Source organism: Polistes dominula, unplaced genomic scaffold (assembly GCF_049000335.1).
Source record: "Polistes dominula isolate Pdom_NZ unplaced genomic scaffold, Pdom_raw_medaka contig_25, whole genome shotgun sequence".
Classification (NCBI taxonomy): domain Eukaryota; kingdom Metazoa; phylum Arthropoda; class Insecta; order Hymenoptera; family Vespidae; genus Polistes; species Polistes dominula.
The window spans coordinates 3012333-3030139 of NW_028301094.1; the positions used below are offsets into that span (position 1 = coordinate 3012333).

A 17807-nucleotide genomic window follows, 5' to 3' on the forward strand; every position below is an offset into this window, starting at 1 on the left:
TTACCATTCTCCTTTTACTCAATTTTATTTCTAATCGTTTTTTCTCTTTTTCTTTTCACAGCAAAGGTCCTTCGTGTTGGGCTTTTTTCGATGTGTCTCCTTCGATGTCGTTTGCATGTTCTCGATATTATTATAATTATAATTATTATTGTTATTATTATTGTTATTTTATTTCTTTCAAACAATGATATCCTAAAAAAAGGATCTTCGAATAATTTTTTGTACGAGATGATTCTCGAGACACGTCTCAAATGCTGCTTCTCGTGGCGTTTAGACAAATTTGTTTTATTTTATTTTTTTTTTTATTTGCTTAAAAAATATTCACAGGACGAAGAGATCGTTCGTTTGGTTTTTCTTTTAAATTTTTTGCATGATGTCATCATCATCATCATCATTATCATCACGTGGGGTTGTAAAACTTTAAATGCTTCTCTCATAATTGCATTCAAATTCGTCTCATTATTCATATTTAAATCAAAACATAAAAAAAGGTCATTTTGGGTACGTCATTTTCACGAGGTATCAGTTTTTTTATTTTTTTTTAATACTATGTCGAGTTTATAAAGTATGTTTTCGAGTTATTTCGATTGATTCATCAGTCACGAATAATTAATATATAATAATAATTTAAATACATACGAAATTCTCATAAGGGAAGAATATCAAGCTTATCGCATGACGGTTTTTGGCCCTTAACTTTTATCACTCTCGACTACTCGAATATTACGAGACACACATACACATACACATAGACACAATTAATTACATTTTTGGTGATTCGGTCAATTAATCTCGAGAATCACGCGAATACAGGAGCCGAGGAGGTGGTCATTTCGAGAGATGGTTTCTTATCAATCAACCAATCATAGAATGAAATATCCGAATTCTATCGAACGTTCAAGAGAGTTTCTTTCTATCTCTATATATTTCTCTTTCTCTGTCTTCTATTATTTCTTTCTTCTTTTCGTTAGTCGATAAGCCGAACGTTCGATAGAAAAACGGATCTTCTATAGGAAAATAATTAGAATAAACAACTGTAGTAGCACAAAATATTGAAAAATATTGAATACATGTGTACTTAATATTAAAAAAAGATTTAATGTCTTTTTAATATTAAATACACATGTATTCAATATTTTTCAATATTTTGTGCTATTAGGGAACAACAAACAAAAAATTTAATAAAATAAAATAAAAAATGTTGTCTTGTCTTTTAGGATAAAGAGGTGAAATTGCAAAAAAAGAAAGAAAGTAAAAAAAAAAGAAAAAAGAAAAAAGATATTTCATCCTATCGATGACAATACATTTGTTACGTGATATCAAATATAATTTAATAAAACGATGACGGACGATTTTGCAGGTACGGGCAATGGGATGCATCCGGCAGCGACTACGCCTCCCTCTGCCATGTACCGGATACCACCGCCGACAGCGGGGGGTATAAATGAGCCTCAGGAATGCCCGTACTGCCGTCGCACCTTCTCCTGCTATTACTCCCTGAAGCGTCATTTTCAAGACAAACACGAACAAACGGACACCCTATTTGTTTGCGAGTTCTGCAATCGTCGTTATCGAACGAAAAATTCACTTACGACGCACAAGAGTCTTCAGCATCGCGGCTCGAGCGGCATGTTGAAGAGGCTACTCAAGACATCAGCCATGAAGAACGTCTTAGGTAGCATGCAACAGGCACATCAACAGTTGCAGCAACAGCCGCAATGAAAATGGCCGAATTTAATAATAGATCATCAACAAGCTCCTGTTGTTGTCTCACGCCGCCGGTTACTTTCATCTAATCTTGATGATCATCCTCCTCCTCCTACTACTCCTCCTACTACTCCTCCTCCTCCTTCTCTTCATTCTCCTAATCCACCTGATCCTAATTTTTCTTATCCTTTAGATCATTCTCTACTTCTACCTCCTCAAAATCTTTCATCTAATCGACACCATCGTCAACATCATTATTATCATCAATATCATCAATATTATCATTATCATCATTATCATCATTACCGTCATCATTATCATCATCATCGTTATTATCATCGTCATAGACAGCAACGTGCCGTACCATCATCACCACCTCCTAATCCCTTATATTCATTATCTTCTCCAAATTTTGTCCATCTACATCCTGAAGACTGCGACAAATCCAAAGAAGAACGAAGAATCGACTGATGAAAAAAAAAAGCAAAACGATAAATTTATCATTGGAGAATCTACTCACCCCCGTCGTCTGCTCTTTTTTGTGTTCTTCGAAAAATGTTATATTACGAATATTATTAATTTTTCTTCGTTTTTTTTTTTTTTTATAATTGAGAAGGAAAGTAAGGAAGAAAGAAAGAGTGAGAAAGAAAGAGAGGAGGAAAGATAACTTAGAGATAATCTCGTGTGCAAAACGATCGAAACATTCCAACGATAAGAAAAAAAAAAAAAGGGCACAGGCCGGTGGCAAGAGATGATATGATCAGTAGTGTTGTTGATCTTAAAAAAAAGGGGGAGGGGGAAAGCACGTGTTTCTCGAGTATATCAACCCTCTCCTTTCGTACGTGTTCCGAACGCTTTCTCCATATTGTTTTCGTATACGACAAAGGTGGTGTTACATTATTCGTCTGTTTGCGCGTTGGAATGATCTCTCGAGAGGAGAGGGGGATCGGGGCATCATCATCGAGTGAGAGAATGCGAATGAGAATGAGAATGAGAATGAGAATGAAAATAAGAATGAGAATGAGAGTGAGAGTGAGAAAGTAATAAAAAATAATAAAAGTGAATATAAGGATGATAAGTAAAAGGAGAGACGGAGACACAAAACACACTAACACACACACACACACGTGTTTATGTTGTATATAAAAATGATTAAAATAAGGCGTGTTAATGCTCAAACAAAAACAAAATAAAAAAGGGAAGCAAAAAGCCCTTTGCGCGTCTTCGACTCTCGTGAGAAAAAAAGGGATAAGGAAAATAATAAGATAAAGGGAAACTTACTCCTCGTGTATTATTATGTCTAAATGTGTGTATAGATATATGCTATAGCAGAAAGTGTGTATGTACACGCGTGTACAAGTTGTGTATAAGGGGTAAATCGCGCATTATTAAAACGTTTCGTATATATATATATATATACATTGATGAAAGCCGTGAGAAGTCGTCCGCGCGCCTTGACAAAAAGGAATACCGCTAAGATCTTACGGCCTAATAAAATGAGAAAGAAATTCGATTATACTAGATGAGGAAAATCTATTATTAGAGACACCGTCTTATCGTAATATCGAATTGGCAGAAACAAAATTGACGAGGGGGTGGGTTTGAGTAGTAAGTAGGAGGAGTCCATGAAAAAGAATATGGGTAGGTAGGCAGGAGTAAATCTAAAAGAAAAATAACAACATAATGGGGCTTGTTGCTTCGGGAAATAATTATTAAAGTAGCAGGAGAGATTTGTCAAGTATATTATGGACTTTTAAGAAGAAAAAAATAAACAAACAAACAAACAACGCGCGTGTTGTACAGGTTCCGCGTGCAAATTGCAAAACTATATTTTTAGCTCTTTAAAAATGATATTTTGAGCTGTATATATACATACAGATACACATACATACATGCACATACATACATACATAAACATATTTTATTCGTACGATAATATTTGATGATAACGATAATATTATTCTCTTGTTCAGGTTTTATAAAAACGAAGTAGTTTGACTTAAGACAGATCGCAGGCAGGCAGGTAGGCAAGCAAGTAAGCAGACTAATTATATAGGCAGGTAAAAGGCAGGGCAGTGACGGCTCTCGCGTTTTCCAATTATCCGATTATTTTATTATCATCAATCCGATATATATCTTTATCGTTGATTTTTATTGGCGAATGTGCAATATATTTTCTTGTAACAGAAAATCGTGTTATAATAGTAGAATATCCAATCTCTCTCAGAGATTTCTTTTCAAACAACGCGAATATTCATTATTTTGGAACGGTACGGTACGCGGAAAGAAAATAATTGACTTGTTATATATATATATATATATATCCTTTCTTCTTTCCATCCTTCCTTCCTTCCTTCCTTCCTTCCTTTCTTCTCTCTCTTCGTCGTGTTTTGTTACTCGATCGTTCGAATTATCTGAATTATAATAATTCGATAAGTCCGAAGAATAAAGTTCATTTGAAAAAAGTTTATATAAATCCGGACTTTTAGGCGGCCGGAAACGGGGTTTACGATGATACTCGATGGTGAAACGAAAAAAAAAAAACAAGTGCGAGACAATCAAACACTGCCCTGTTGTTAAAATCTTTAATTAATACATCCATTAACTAACGAACGTACAATTTAAAAAAGGAACCCTAAAAGTTGTTCATCGCAACATATTCAGGTCTGTAACTCAGCATAGGAAGAATAAAAAATAATAATAATAATACAAAAAAAAAAAAAAAGAAAAGAATTGATGTTTTTAGCATAAGAGAAATAATAAGAAGAAGAAGAACAAAAAAAAAAGATGATAAAAATAAGAGAAAAAAAAAAATAAAAGGAAAATGCCATTTTATGACTAAAAAAAACGAGCAAGTACAAATTATCGAGAAAATAAAAAATAAAAATAAAAAAAAGAAATAAAAAAGAAACAAATTAAGAGAAATTACGTCTACGTGTAACATATTAAAATAGGGGGCATTGTTTCCCGTAGCATAAACGGGGACATGTGTGTGACGAGATTGATTATTATGATGAAAATATATAGGTAGAAATTAGTTTCGTCTTCTCGAGTTTATTGACGATTGCACAAAAATTAAATTTAACGAAGAAGAACGAATTTTTCAAACATATCTTTGAAACGTGAAGTATACTGTGGATAATATATACGACTTTTTAGATTCTAGGCGACTCTTCAGAGCGATTTTAAAAAAAAAAAAACAAAAAACAAAAAACAAATTTGGTGTATACATTTTAGAGATAAAATCTCCTTAGTGCATGGTCAAAGCATAATGTGGATTAAAAGCTGTGGGGTGATGAAAGGCTTAAAACGTCGTAGTTTTTTTTTATTTTTATTTTTTTTTAATTAAATTTATTTTTCTTTTCTTTGTTTTAATTTTTTTTTTGGTTTTTATTCTTATATATATATATATATATATATTTAATATCATTTTACTTCTTTTTCTAGTTTCGGAGTAAAATAATATATTTAAAAAAAAGATAAAAATGCATAAAGGAAAAAGCCAGTTCTTTTTTTTTTTTTTCGAAAACTCCAAAACCTGAGAAACAAAAGAAGCACGAAATTTATTAGTGAAAATGAACCTAGTCATTTCTGGGAACTCTTGAGATTCTGTGATATCGGAGGATGATGAAAATCGATTTTAATTATCATTGCATGGGTAAAAAGAAAAAAAAACGTTAAAAGAAGAAGAAATGAATGAGAGAACGAATGAAGAAAAAAAAAAATATAATTATATTATACACATGTGTCTCACGTGATATTCCACATTATGATTGCCGGTGTATTATTTATATAAGGAAAATAATAATTAAAAATAACAAAAAAAAAAAAAAAGAAAAGGTATATAAGATCAATAATATTATAATTGGTTATTAATAATATCGAGAAATTCTGTGATGTTCTTCGGTTGACTTATATTAGAAAGGATAGTAGGAATTAATATGAAACCTTCTGGGAGGGGGAGGGAGTTAAAGGAGAGGGTGGTAAAAGGAGGCAGGGAGTAATAAGAAGAAAAAAAAAATAAAAAGTATACGGAATTATGTCGATGTTCAGTGTCGTGTAAATTAATTGTAAAAGCCGAGATGAGACTAATCTATATCGAGAGGTGTTTTTTTTGTATTGTTTTGAATTTGTTTTTTTTTTTTTCGTTGTACTTTCTCTCTCTCTCTCTCTCTCTCTCTCTCTCTCTGTCTGTCTTCGTTTAGTTTTTCTCTTTTTTTTTATTTTTTATTTCTATTAATTATTTTCGAGTAAAAATAAATTATTTTTTACTAGGCCGCAGAGCGATGGTGGTTGGTAATCGAACGAAAATGTTTAAAAAAAAAAAAAAAAAATATCGAAAGATTCGTCCCAGTAAAAAAAAAAAAAAGTAGCGTGTGCGAAAAAAAGAAAACTTAAACTAAGGTAATTTTTTTTTTCTTTTTTTTTGTAAATAATAATCGGAAACGAAAATTTTATTGTGACTATATATATATTTATATATAATTAGACTATTTTTCGTAAGTAGAAAAAAATAAAAAGAATGATTAATATTTAAACTATATTAATATGATTAGGGGGGAAAAAAAAACATTAAGTCGTTTCTAAAAGACTTGAAGTCTCGGCCCAGAGATTTATTGTACGATTCGATAGTACGATGCCAAAGTGAATTTGACTGTCTGTTATTCTATTTGTTTTTCTTTTCTTTCTTTTTTCTTTTTATTTTAATTCGTTGCTTAAATTATTTCTATCTAATAAATTGAAACCAAAGTCTTTCTTTTATTATTCATCTAATTCTTTCTTACTTTTTAATCAAAATAAGGAAAAAAAGATTGTGAGAAGGGGTTGGGGGGGGGACGACGACTACGATATTATTTATCAAACCATCGCTCGTGCAAATTTATTATTATTATTATTATTATTATTATTATTATTATTATTATTATTATTATTAGAATTGGTATAATAAAATAAAAGTCTTTTTATATAGGATATAATAACATATCTCTTCAGGGTACTTGAACAAGTATGTGTTAAATACGGTATTAAAATTAAGGAAACAAAAAAAAAAGCGAAAAGAAATATGTGAAAAAGTGAAAGCTTCAAAACAAAAAAAAAATAATTATAATAATAATAAAACGAAGAAACAAAATCTTTTTTCTGACGTGCCAACACCTTCCAAACGATAAAAAAAAAAAAAAAGAAAAAACTTTTAAAAGGTCTTTTACACGGGGCATATCTTCTATCGAGAAAACGAATATTAATCAATTATTATTACTACTTTCTAATCGATATAATATAATAGGGTTTTAAAAGAATAAAAACACGATTATTATTATTATCATTATTATTATTATTATTATTATTATTATTATTATTATTATTATTATTATTATTATTATTATTATTATTATATGATAAATATCATTATAGAAGGGGAAACAAAAATTTTAAATTAATTAAAAAGAAACAAAAAAGAAGAAGAAGAAGAAGAAGACGAAGAAGAGAAAAAAAAAGAAAAATGATCTTCGAATCTTGAATATGCATGAATTTTCATCTCTTATATATTATAATAAGGGTGCGCGCTCGAGAAGGGGTAGGGGGTAATAGGGGTGGGGGGACGACGAATCGAGAATTAAAGCAAAATATTTTAAACTAATCTATTTTTATTTGCATTCTATATATCGTATATGCGTGTACATATTAATATATATGTATATACATAATATATACATATATATATGTATAATTAAGAGAAAGGTGGTGTTTCCGATGTAAAGATCGATGGAGGAGGAGTATTTGTAAACGAAAATTTAGCGAGGTGCGATAAAAGAAAATATGTGTAGTATGTGAAAGTGAAAATGTCGTTGATAAAAAACAAATCGAGTGCTAAAGAGAAGCATAAGTTTTTTTTTTTTTTTTTGCTAAGATGTTCGTTATATTATTGTAAGGAAGAATAATATTAAAAAAAAAAAGCAAAAAAATGGTACGAGTGAGATTATTTTACTTGAAAAAAAAATAAAAAAAAAGAAAACAATTTTGCTCGTACGTTGAAAAAAGAAATGGGAAATATTCTCTCTGTGTGTTTTCGCGTTTAACTCTCTCACAGAGTTTTTTTTTTTTGATTTGATATTGTGAACTCACACACACACACACACACACGATCTTTTCTTTTCTTTTTGTTTTGTTTTGTTGTATTTTGTTAAGGATAAAACCGTCTTTTACGTTATGTGCCGAAACTTTCTTTTTCTTCTTTTTTGGAAATAAATTTTTGGTATAATAATTAAGTATATAATAATAATAACACAACATAGGTATATGAATGAAACTTTGTTCAATTTTATGCAATGTTTTAGTTTTTTCCATTTGATGAATGCAATCGATGCTGAAAACAAAATATAAATAATTATTGTACGAGTGTAATTAATTATGATTATCATTCTCCTCTCGTACACAATCGAAGATTAATAATATTTATTACATATTACATATTATATTGCATTATTCGATGCGGCAGCTAAAAGAGCAAATTGTTTTATTTCTTACATGAAGCGAGAGATAAAGAAAGAGAGTGAGTGAGAGAAAGAGAGAGAGAGAGAGAGAGAGAGAGAGAAAAAGAAGTAAAAGAAAGAAAAAAAAAAGGATACTTTGATACGCGAATTTACTTTCTATATATATATATATAAAAAAAAAGGCTGATTTTGATAATTTTTAAAAACGTCAGTTTCTTAAATTAAGGGAATCAAATTTAATTTTAACTTATTTTCGCAATTTTTTAATTAATTCCTATCGTTAGGGAAAATCGACTGATTAGGATTGTGTTTTTTTGTTTCTTTTTTTTGATTGGTTTCAAGTTTTTTCTTGTTCATGTGATATTGAATTACCAAAGAGCATCGAGAAATTGTTAAAAAAAAAAAGAAAAAAGAAATGAAAACTTCTTGGACCCGGTTGGCAGCCACCTTGGAAATGTTTTTGCTAATTAAAAAAAAAAAAAAAACAACCCTTCTACATTATCTTTTGCGATACGGAGGAGAACGAAACAATTGTTTATTTACTTACACATAAAATGAAAAAAATTAATTTTATTGTACTTTTTCAATTTTCAAGTCTCGCTGCATCATTTCTTTTGAATGCTCGATTATATTATTCCACTTTCTTCTTCGGTGTGTTGCACTTTACATATATATATGTAATATATATTATATAATTACCGATGATCTCATGAAAAAGTTGTGGAACACAGATACGTGTAAAAATAAATAAATTGAACACTTTGACGTCCAAGGTACGAAAAAAACCACGAGGGTCTAAAGAACGTTAAGAAAATTAATTAATTATTCTCGGTATGAAAACTCTTCGGTGTGTGGATAAATATATATATATATAAAAGAAAAAAATGAAAAAAAAAGATTTAAAAAAAAAAAAAAACGAGGAAAATAAAACGAAATAAACAAGTAGAAAATGAAAAATATCAATTTTCCAAAAAAGGGGGGAAGGAGAAAGTCGTCAAAGTTTTGAGAAAGGGCAGGGTGAAAATGGAAAATAATTAAAAGGGAGAGCAAACGAAAGGAGGTTGAGGGGGATGCTGCGTATGTCCGAATCCGAAAAAGGCTTAGGAATGTAATTAACAAGATATTGATTAAAATAAAATAAAATAAAATATAAAATAAAGTAAAGTAAAATAAAATAAAATAAAATAAAATAAAAAAAAAAGTGAAAAAAAGTCGTATATAGATGAAAGACTACTTAGATTTATTTTTATTATGTCTTCAAAAAGACTTTAAATATAATATTTATATTGTGCCATAATTAATATTAACGAAAAACCTTAAGTATACATTAATTGTTACGAAAGTTTTTAAATTTATCGCAAAATGGGAAGAAGAGATTGTGCATGATTAAGGGATATGAGGAAGAGGAGAGAGGAGAACAAAAAAAAAACAAACAAACAAACAAAAAAATGAAAATAGAAAAGGAAAGATGATATCGCTACTAACTGGTCTGTCGATGATAATTTATTATTATATATATAATATGCGGTAGCATTTAAGAGGAAAAAGAAAAAAGATTAAAAGAAAGATTAAGAGAAAACAATTAAATTAAAAAAAATATCTTAATTATGAATAACAAATAAAAAAAAAAAAAAGAGAAAGAAAAGAAATAACGAAGAGGAATAAGAAGAAGGACAAAGAAAATCGTGTAAAAAAAAAAAAAAAAAAAAAAAAATTTCTAAAACCCAGATCTCGTGGTTTTTGCAACGAACTAAACTAAACTTATAACATTTTAAAATAAATACACAAAAATAATGTTTTAAATTACATTTTCTCTCCATAAAAAAGAAAAAAAAAAATATTGGAAAGTTTTGCACTCTTTTAGATGTATCAACGAATATCATACGAAATAGTAATCCGATCTTCTTCCATATATATTGTGTAGAAAAGAAAAGCAAAAAAGAAACAAAAAAAAAGAAACAAAGAAAATAGAAAAAGCTTCCCGTTCTTATTATCGAAACTAAAAAAAAAAAAAACAAAAAAAACATAAACTTAAGAAATAAAAAAAAGATCGCGCCTTCGGTAAACGCCATTTTTTCTGAACGGTGGACCAACTATAGATATCACATCGATCAAACGAAAAAGAAACACATGTATGATGATGATGAATAGAACATATGTGTTATCCCGATTAAGTCAATCTCCAAATATGTATATATATATACATGTTATTTCATTTTGAAAATGTCGACAAAAATTCTGTTGTCACGCGATTGCCACCATTACCACCACCACTACCATATATGAAACCATCTACCATTTATGAAAGTTCGTCCATCGAACGTTGATATGTTTGTTGTGTAGAAGATAACTTTGATGATGTCCGAAGGAGCGAGAACGATTAGACGAAATAAAATAAACACATCAAAAAAAAAAAATAAATAAAGAAAGAAAGAAAATAAAGCAAAATAGATAAATAAAATCTAATTGTATGAGAAAAGATAATAAAAACAAAAACATGTGTTTAAAAAAAAGAAATGCATTGAGAGAGGAGCATTATTGGAAGATGGTTAATTGTCGAACTAATTATACAGACACACAAATAGACATATTACAAAATTTCCGTGTAAAAAATACTCTGAAACTTTTTGTATTGTAATTTGACGAATGAAAGGATGTTACAATATTGTGAAAAGTTAATGGGAAACGTATCTAGCTGTTGTAACGTTACAATATGCATGGGTCACATCTCTCCACACTCAATTCACACTTAAATCTTTTGCGATTGTTGTAAACCGTTTATAAAAATGTAACAAAAGTCCAGGTTATAGAAAAATTGTAGCAAACTTTCATGTTTTTTTTTTTTTTACAGATTGAAAAATAGTATGAAAGGTGGATAACGAAAATAAGAAAAAAAAACACTATAAACAAAATATAATTTATCATACGTTTCATTCGTTTTAACGAATAACGATGTTTAAATATGAAAAAACACGAACGACGAAGTGAGATCGCGAATTTTTTGTTTTCTTTCAAAATAAGAGAATATGCGAAGTTACAAAAAGTATACGCGCAATTATAATATATATATATATATGTACGATTTGAAAATCATGTAAACGTATGGGTAACGTTACTTTAGAAAATTAAGAAGAGAATTTTTGCCAACATCGATACACTCGTTGACGAGAAAATTGGCTCGAACAATTTGATGATAAATAAATTGTTATTATTTTGTTAGACATTTTTTTTTGTTTTGTTTTTTACAATATTGTTAAGTAATAATATTTTCTCGTTAAAATATTTCTTTACATTTTCATCAAAATTATCTCTCTCTTTCTCTCTCTTTCTCTCTCTCTTGACGTTAACAACGATATATTGAGGATGTATATTGAGATGAAGTTGATTCATTGTCGATGCGTGTATCGAAGTTTTTTTCATATATTTCTGCGTACAATGTGTAATATTACCGTTCTTTCTATATTGTATAACAGATCATATTTCATTTGTACAACATATCGTATAAGCTCGTTTAGAAGATAACATTTTTCTACACGATGTTCATCGAAATCTTCTTGTTTTTTTCTTTATATTACTATTACGTTTTATTATTATTATTATTATTATTATTATTATTATTATTATTATTATTATTATTAATTATTATTAGTTATTATTATTATTATTGGCATTATTTTATTATTATTATTATTATTGCTGCTAATGCAAATATATTAAGTATGTATTATACTTACGACGTACTGACGTTGTTTTCATTTTTATGTACATAAAGAAATATGTACAAATGGATATGTGTACATATGGATATATATATATATACATATATTTATATATGTATCCATTTGTACATACTTATAGACTTATATATGAATACATATAAGCTTATTTTTCATAAGGTATCTCATTAATTTCTCTATTTTCATTTTTTAATCTGTTACAATGTTTTTAGCAAAATGGATGTTTGAATATGTTAAGGAGATGATTATTATTATTATTATTATTATTATTATTATTATTATTATTATTATTATTATATTATATTATATTATTATATTATTATATTATATTATTATATTATCATTATTATCATCGTCATTATTATATTCGCTTCGCAATTCGTCAGATCGTGACGTACACGCTTTAACACTTGATGAAAATTGAAACTTTCTGTTGTTTTCTTATAAATCGTCTGTGAAGTTTAGGTGACAAGGCACATCCGCGTGGCTAATTATTTTTTTTCATTATTATTATTCTGCTTTGATAATTAACTCGATCGAGAATAATATCTTCAGATAAGTTTCCATCTGTACTAAGTAAATTTTCCTTTTTAAGAATTTATTATGATAATATAATTATTTTTGTCATATTGATTAATACGATGAGATAAATGAAAAATTTATTAAGAGATAGTAATGTGGGGCCGACGAGCGTGCAAAAAAGGGATCCACGAGTTGCTACAGAATTAAACAAAAATATAAAAGTCCCTCTTTTTATTTATATATATATATATATATATATATATTTTAATTGATATTTTTAACTAAAATACTTATAAAAAAAAAGACTTTTTGGAAAAAGATTAAAAAAAAAAAAAACGAAATAGATGATGCGATATCTATTAAATTGAATGAATTTTTATACCTTGTCCTTAAGCGATTAGAAAGGTATTAATAATAATAACAACATGATTTATTTCTATCTGACATAATGTGTGTATACAATATTATGGTTATTGGAACGGCTAGGTACGCAAAGAAAAAAAAAAATTAATAAAATAGAAAAATCGTGTAATGTTACAAAAGAAATAAACTATGTAATTTAAATCTTTTCTCATCGGGCAAAACGAAATAGAAAAGTTGAGCCTTAGGTGCACGAATTTATGCGAAGCATACATAAATACATAAATACATAAATTTACTTCTACATACATACAGATATACATACATATATACATATATACGTTACGTTACATTACGTTATGTTAACGTAAATGAATACATTACATCTATTTAGTTTATTCGTGCACGTCAAGTCAATTTAGAAAGCCGTTCTATTTTCGGGTATTAAAATGAAAATCTCTCTTCGATTAAAAAAACTACTCTTAAAAAAGGCTCTCTCTGTCGTAAGGCGTAAAAAAAATTTTTTGGCGAGATTTAATAATAATTGTCGTTGCAGAATCAATCATTTTTACAAACGACCGAAATATGAATTAGAACAACAACAACAACAACAACAAATTGATAGGAAAGAAATAGTTGAAGGAAAATGATGATGAAAAAAAAAAAAATAAATAAATAAAAGAAAAAAAAAAACAGAAGCAATGAAAGAATTGAAAAATAAAAAAAAAAAAATAAAATTCGCGACGTTGTGGAAATCTTTCGTGGACAATCACGGCCCGACGATAATTATAATTGTAAAACAAAGTGCAACACGCTGCCTTGCTGAACAGTACAAGTACAAAACGAATACAAATACATAAAACATGTCTTCGATTTTAAATGGATGGAAACGATTCCGGTAGTTAAGATATCAAAAAATAAATAAAAGAGTAATAAAAAAAAAATAAAAAAAAAAGAAGTACATAAATAAATAAATAAAAAAAATAAAAAGTAAAGTAAAGTAAAAGTAAAAGTAAAGTAAATAAAGTAAATAATTAAATAAATGAATAAATAAATAAATAAATAAATAACTAAATAAATAAATGAAAAAAAAGAGTAAAAAAAAAAAAAGATTTTAAGTACGCGAAATAAAACGAAGTCACACGTTGTTAATCATAAGAAAGAGAAAGAAAGGAAAGAAAGAAAGGAAAGAAAGAAAAGAAAAGAAAAGAAAAAATTGTCATTTATAAATAAATCAAGCCGCTGATCGTTCGAAATGCTAAAAGGAAAAGAAACGATTGCGGTGCACGTTTTTTTCCAAATACCTCAAAATTGCCGTGCTCTCAGACACTCGTTGTATGCAACACGTGTATACATATATGTATATGTGCTTATATATATGTCTACATGTATATATCCAGCCATCTGCGATAAACAAAGTTTGACCGTCGTTGTTAACATGATATATTCAACCGAGCAGTATTTTTTTTATTATTCTCATTTTATTTACAATATTAACCCTTAGCGATCGTAATTCACGTGGAATGTGACTTACAAATAAAAATATGTTATTAATAATTAAATAATTAATAATTTATATCATATCTTTCTAATATTCCTTTAAAACAAATACACAATTTCTAATAAATAATAATTCATTAGAAATAATAATATTTCTTCTATTTTATTAGAATAAAGTTATTAATTTAAATAATTTATTAGAAAGTTAATTCTTATTATACTGAACAATTTTGTTTCTTTGTTTACCGAAACCACTTATAACTTATTGTTACTGATAATCATTAATATAAAAATCTGACGACCAATAAGGGTTAATATAATATATTTATTTAATAAAAAGTAAAAAGAAATAATAATTAATTTGAATAATTTTAAATAGGAAAGGCAATGATGATTTCTTTCAAATTTTTTCACCAATGTAGTAAGAAGTAAGAACAATTAATCGATTCATATAATGCAATATAAAAAGAAATTGGAAAGGAAATGAAATTTAAAGTACATTGCTGCACGGTTCGATATCATTTCGATAACGATGTAGAAAAAAAAAAGAAAAAAAATAAACCTTTCGATCGTTAGAATGAGCCAAAAGAACACTGCCAAAACTTCCGTAAAATGCTATGGTTTTAGATCGCAAGGTGTGTGCAACTTTGAAAAAAGGGAAAAAGAATTAAAAAAAAACGGAAAAATGTGAAGAATTATATAAAAATGAAACAAAAATAATAATAATAATATTAATAATTACAATAATAATAATAATAATAATAATAATAATAATAATAATAATAAAAAGTAAAAGAAAACAAGATAAAAATTAAACGAAAAAGAAAGAAAGAAAGAGAAAGAAAAATAGATAGAGAGAGAGAGAGAGAGAGGAGAGAGAGAGAAAAAAAAATATAATAATCTTCGTTAAAATAATAATAATAAATAATAAATATATAGTAGCTCTCTTTCGTTTCTACCTTTTTGAAGTTGAACCGTTTGAGACTCGGCAATAAAAAAAAAAAAAGAAAAAATAATGGATAAACAACATTAAAAAAAAAGAAAAAAAAATGTAAAAAACAACGTAATGTGAAAGAAGAAAGGAAAACGAAAACAAAAAAAAAAAGAAAATTAAACATATTATATCATCTAAGCTACCAATAGTTGTACTTACGTGTCTTCTATTTTGTCGATGCATTGTCTGGGTATATTATATTATATAATACAGCACGATCACGCGCATCGGTTCCGTTCGAACGCATAAAGGTGTTCGAGATGATGATGATGATGATGATGATGATGATGATGTGTCTCACCTTTTCGAACACGCAAAATAAAAAAAATGTGTTCGAATTATATCGAGATTATCACAATTCGAGAAACGTACGCTGAGGATTGGTATTCGTACGTGATATCGAAAGAACTGCAGCACGTGATCCCTGAATGAATACACACACACAACACACACACACACACATACACATACACAACCGTCGCCGTATTATTATATTTTACAGAAATACAGATATAGATATATATACATAAATATATATATATATATATTGTTCCGTTATCACCGTTATTATTATATCATCTCGTGTATCATAAATAATTATAAACTAAATAAATTTGCAAAACAATTTATTGACCTCGAAGACACAACCACCTTTAAAAACACACAGAATCGTGAATATTCTTATCGCGAATGTGTATAATGATAAATAATAATAATAATAATTATTATTAGTGCGCGTGCAAGTATAGGGAAAAAAATAATACAATTTACATATTCTTCAATTCGATTTCTATGTCGAGTACGATTTTTAAAAAATATCCCGTCAAATATATATATATATATAAAAAAAAAAAACATTTCACGTGGGATAATGGAAAAAAAAAAAATTGTACCGATTAATTTTTTAGCTTTCGCGAGCGAACGTGTACCTTTTTGTCGTTTTTAAGAAGAAAACAGAGGGAGGATATGGAGAAACAAAACAAACAAAAAATTTTAATAAATAAAAATAAATCGTAAGATCGACCAGCAGATGGGTTAGGTGGGGTTGATTGGTTGCTTTGTATTCTCCGTTTAAGGAAAATTCTCTTTGTCCCTTAAGTACACGACTCACCCTTGTAGTACATTTATTCGATATAAATTAGGGTGACGTTAACTGCACACTGGTCAATGAATTTGCTGAGATCGAGCATTCCACGATTAAATGATCATGTTAGAGAAAGATAGAAAGATAGAAAGAAGAAAGAGAGAGAGAGAGAGAGAGAGAGAGAGAGAGAGAGAGAGAGGACAAGAAAAAGCGCGATAATGCGAAACGTTAGGACGAAGGGAAAACGTTAGGACGAAGGGAGACGTTAAAGAGCAACACGCAAGTACATATATTATATATATATATATATAAAGTACATAGAAATATAAGAGAGACTTGAAAAGATGATATATTTCAGTGAATATGAAAATACACATGCATGTATGTATACGTGTATGATGTATGCATGTAAGAGTGTTCGTGTATGTATGTAAAGAGTGTGAATCGCATGAATGTGAGCGTGAATGTGTAATATGAACAAGGTCGACATATTTTCTAACGCAAATCACATTTTTAGGTTATTACTGTACTAATTATATGATATTACGATAAATAAATAAATAAATGAATGAATAAATCTATATATATTATATATATACATATAACAACATGATTATGTATGTGTATATGTATATGTATAACTGAATATTATGAATTAAGTGTTTATTCGCATTTTTAAACAGGATAAGATATTATTATTATTATTATTATTAATTATTGATTATTAATTATTATTATTTTTAGTTATTTTATTATTATTATTATTATTATTAATTATTATTATTATTACATAAAAATTCAATAATAGTTGGTGTAATATTATGAAATAAATCTTTAACGATAGTAAGCGGTATCCTAAACCCAATCTGAACCTTAAAAAATGAAAATGAAATGAAATTTGAATTAACATCCCTCTCAGATAAAATTCTTTTTATTTATGATTGAAATGTTAATTAAACATTTCTCGATTGATCGTTCGGTGGGTGACCATGTTTTTTCCTAATTTTTTTAACAGTAACCTATTTTAATATCGGATTATTTATTGCACTTCAATTCTAGTATTAATCGTTTGTTGCTGTCATCATTTTTTGGAGAAGAAAAATAATTAAGAACTGGCAGGTTGCCAAATTCAATGAAAAACGTATCTTTTATATGATATATCTATATATTTATCTTTTTATTATTTTATTTTATTTTTTTTTTTAATGAATGAATGTGTTTTCTTATCAAAGAATAAAAAAATGAATCTTCTTTTGTAGTTCGATCCATTTGTAGGAAATAATCCTTTACAAAATTCTAAAAGATCACTTTCACGAGTTTAGTTTGAATACCGATAAAAACGAGATTTATTTTTTCGATATATGCACGAGAGGTAAATAAAAAGAATATATATACACACGTTTACGTAAGAG

General features: G+C 27.9%; 1 protein-coding gene across 4 annotated transcripts in view; it reads left to right on the plus strand.

Moving 5' to 3' along the window:
- Nucleotides 1-16976, plus strand: part of br (broad-complex core protein) — a 91333-nt gene extending 74357 nt beyond the window's left edge. For 2 of the 4 annotated variants that reach the window (XM_089176521.1, XM_089176522.1), the window contains exon 6: nucleotides 1361-16976. In XM_089176521.1, the coding sequence (XP_089032647.1) occupies nucleotides 1361-1722 (362 nt within the window). In that variant the 3' untranslated portion in view covers nucleotides 1723-16976. The remainder of the gene's footprint in view (nucleotides 1-1360) is intronic. The other 2 variants (XM_089176524.1, XM_089176523.1) reach the window with 1 other exon arrangement.
- The last annotated feature ends 831 nt before the right edge of the window (nucleotides 16977-17807 follow it).